The following is a 3,497-nucleotide window of genomic DNA, read 5'->3' on the forward strand; positions in this document are numbered from 1 at the left end:
ATTTTTCTAATCATATGAAGATTATACATTTTGGCGGATATTAAGATTATAACAAAATTTCTTTTCTTTTCTTTTATGATTCAAAAACAATTATTAAAATATAAATCTAAAAAATATAAATTCTCCAAAATAATCAAAATTAAGCAGTGATTACTTAGGTTTTCTTTATGAAAAATATTTTCTTGAAAAATATTTACTGCATTTTTCAGAGTTTAGAGAATTCAAAAAATGGTTACAGAAAATATTTTTCTAGTCAAATAAAAAACTAAATCATTTTCAAACAAAATAACTTTTTTTTTTTCAAAAAAACAAAAAGGTATTTTTTAAAATTTGACAATCTTATTAGAATATAAAAATATTTATACATATATGAAATAAACATCTATTATTAATTTAATATTATAATTAAATAATAAAATATATTTTTATAAAAGATATTTTTCTTATATAAGTTATCATCGAGAAAGGAAAAAAAAAAAAAACCTTGAAAATAGAATCGTAAATCAAATACACGTGAACCCTCAAGACTAAACATATTGTATTGAAAGGGTAGCAGAGTAATAAAGTAAAACAATTCCTCACCCGATGCGTGGAGTTTAATGTACTCCTCTATGGTACCTACGTTAAGGAAGAGAAATATCAGTTAGTATCCAGTAATTAACTGAGTAAATGTTATCAATAAATAAAAAATTAAAAAAAAAGGAAATATAAGAGAGAGAAAAAAAATGTAACATACGGAGTATTAATTTTTCCCCATTTTCCTTCATTCACCAAACTCCTCTTTCGTGCCCTTCTCCCAGCAATTACAGTTTTTTTTTTTTTCATTTACATTTATATTTTTTATTTTTCATTTTTAAGAATCATATTTGTTTCTTTTAAATTTTTTTATTTGATATTGACTAAGGTTTTATTCGTTCAATTTAAAGTATTTTGTAAATGATAATTTTTTTAAAAAGTGATTCAATATTTAACCAATAATGATTCAAAATATATTTATATACTAATTTGATTTCAAACATTAAAATTTATATATAGCATTTAGAATGATAGACTAACGTGTAAAAAAATTTAAATAATTTAATTTATGCAAAAATATTTGATAATTAATTATGATCATTGATTGTAAGCAGTTAGCTAGAGCCGTTAGCCACTAATCAATAATAGCAGGCTTCTAACCGTTATTTGTTAAATCAAATAAGCCTTAAAAACTATTAAGATTCTAAATTGCAATATCACAACCTCAAAACACAATCTAAATTGATACGAATATCAATATTTGAGTATCAAATTTAAGAAGCTATGAAAAAATGACGTACCAACAGGACTGCAATAGTCTATGAAATAATCTGGTAGGTTGCAGAGGTTTTCCTTATAGTTGTCACAGCAACCGTAAAACCATGAAAGCTCAAATCCGTATGACATAATGCGGTGAAGATCCTTATATGAAATGTTCTTCACTTCTTTCGGCATTATAGATGTCATAGCTATCTGCTCTATTCGGCACGAGTCCGCCAAATCCGATAAATTTGTGGCCCCAACCTTTACATACCAATAACCAGAATTATTGATGCAAGAAGAAGCATCCACATAAAGTGGAGAACTCTGTACTTGATCTTCACAGTTTACGAAAATTAAGGTCTGATAGTATTCCTTCTCAAAGGAGACTACTTGTGGCCAATAGAGGAGTGGAATTCTCCAATATCTGTTATAGAATGTATTCAAAGAATGGCGAGGGATGGAGGAGCAATTATCCTTTTGGACACCGGCATCCATCACTCGAATTGTGTAGTTATTGTAATTGATAGACTCAACGTAATATTTTGCCGAATCCAAGTATGCTACTGGAAGGTTGTTTTCACAAGTAAGTTCATACTCTTTGTGGCCGCAGCTTTCAGGATCGGTTTTCAATCGAAAAGGGTAGCTAATGTTGTGGATATTGCCACAAGATGTGGTGCAGTTGTTGTTTGTTCTAGCGTAGCAACCTTGCAGAATTAGCACCAGAAAAAGAAGAGCTGCATATCCAACAAAAAGGATCCTTCGACTACAAATCATTCTGTGAGCTAAGAGAAAGGAAGAGAGAGACGATCAACCAGTGACACAGAGATCACTTACATACAGATAATGCTTCTACTTTGACACAGAAGGAGCAGAGCAATTTCTCGGGTCGTCACAGAAATCTTCAGAGTTAGTTTTTTTCCCATATGATGCCAAAGAGTTATACTCATGAATTAATTAGCAGAAGGAGCAGAGCAACTTCTTGGGTCCTCAAAAGAATCTTCGGAGTTTGAAAATAGCTTTTCCATATATGATGCCAAAGAGTTCCACTCATGAATTTTATCCACTTAAAAATTCTACTTCCATTTTTATTTAGCAAAATTTTAGTTTTTAAATGCAAATAATTAATATTAAATAATTATAATTTGTCATTATTTTTTAAAGCTCAAGCAAGATTTTTATATATTTTTTAAAAATTTTTTAACTTAAATATTATAAAACAGATTTAACATAAATATTTGGTCTTATAGTTTGATATTGTTAAAAAACTATATCAGTAGCAAAATGATGATAGATATTTCAATCAATGCAATTACGTCGAAAGAATCATATATAGAGAGCAAAAATATGGAAGTAAATAATAATAATAATAATACAGTTATTGTCTTGTCATTAAATTTACCATAAGAAAATTTTAAAAATTATTAAAATATATGGAGCATAACAAATGATAAATGGTAGTTTAAGCTTCCATAAATTTAATTATATGTATTAAAAACGCCTATTGAAAAAAAAAAGTTAAATTTTATGGCATTTTGATAATTTTAACTAATTTTTTAATTTTGATAGAATTGATCAAAATTTTTAAAATTATTAAAATTTTATTAAATTTTCAACCATCAAATTTTTAACTTCATTTTTTAACTTGTATATATCTACCGTTAAAAATTCAATATTACCACATTTATTAACTCTTCCATAATTTTATTTTGATAATAATCTAGTATCAAATAGTTATGAGATTTAGTAATAGTAAGGAGAGAGTATATGATTAAAACCATCAAATTTGATCAAATTACTAAGCATTTCGATGCACCATGAAAAATGATATTTTGAATTAATTGATGGTATTAATAAGGTTGGATTAGTTAGAAAATGAAGTGAAAGAATATTTCGAAAAAAATTGAATAAAATTACAAGAAGTTTTTAAAATTTTAAAAAATTTAGATAAAATTTTTGTGCATTTTAAAATTTTGGCTGATTCCGCCAAAAGTCACTTGGTAGCTTCACTTTTAGTTGTATCCCAGTTTGATATCTAAATTTTATAAAAGTGTAAGTATTTAACTACTTATCTTAATATGAAAAGTCACTTGTAGCTTCACGTTTAGTTGCATCCTATTTGATACTTAAATTTTATAAAAATATAACTATTAAACTCCTAAAATCCTAGTTAACAAAATGTGGATGCACATTCAATTGTGCAATTAAAGAAAATAAAATAA

The 3,497-nt window shown here is 26.5% G+C and overlaps 1 protein-coding gene across 1 annotated transcript; it reads right to left on the bottom strand.

Moving 5' to 3' along the window:
- Positions 1-1,211: 1,211 nt before the first annotated feature.
- LOC131183125 (uncharacterized) lies at positions 1,212-2,052 on the bottom strand. The gene is made up of 2 exons (XM_058153147.1): positions 1,317-2,052; positions 1,212-1,219 (listed from the first exon to the last, which is right to left on the bottom strand). The coding sequence occupies exons 1-2, from the start codon at positions 2,050-2,052 to the stop codon at positions 1,212-1,214; spliced, it is 744 nt and encodes a 247-aa protein (XP_058009130.1).
- Between the last annotated feature and the right edge of the window lie 1,445 nt (positions 2,053-3,497).

The sequence above is a fragment of the Hevea brasiliensis genome, chromosome 1 (assembly GCF_030052815.1).
Source record: "Hevea brasiliensis isolate MT/VB/25A 57/8 chromosome 1, ASM3005281v1, whole genome shotgun sequence".
NCBI classification, from domain to species: Eukaryota; Viridiplantae; Streptophyta; class Magnoliopsida; order Malpighiales; family Euphorbiaceae; genus Hevea; species Hevea brasiliensis.

Coding starts and splice junctions, on each gene's coding strand:
- LOC131183125 (XM_058153147.1), bottom strand. CDS start 2,052: ATGATTTGTAGTCGAAGGATCCTTTTTGTTGGATATGCAGCTCTTCTT.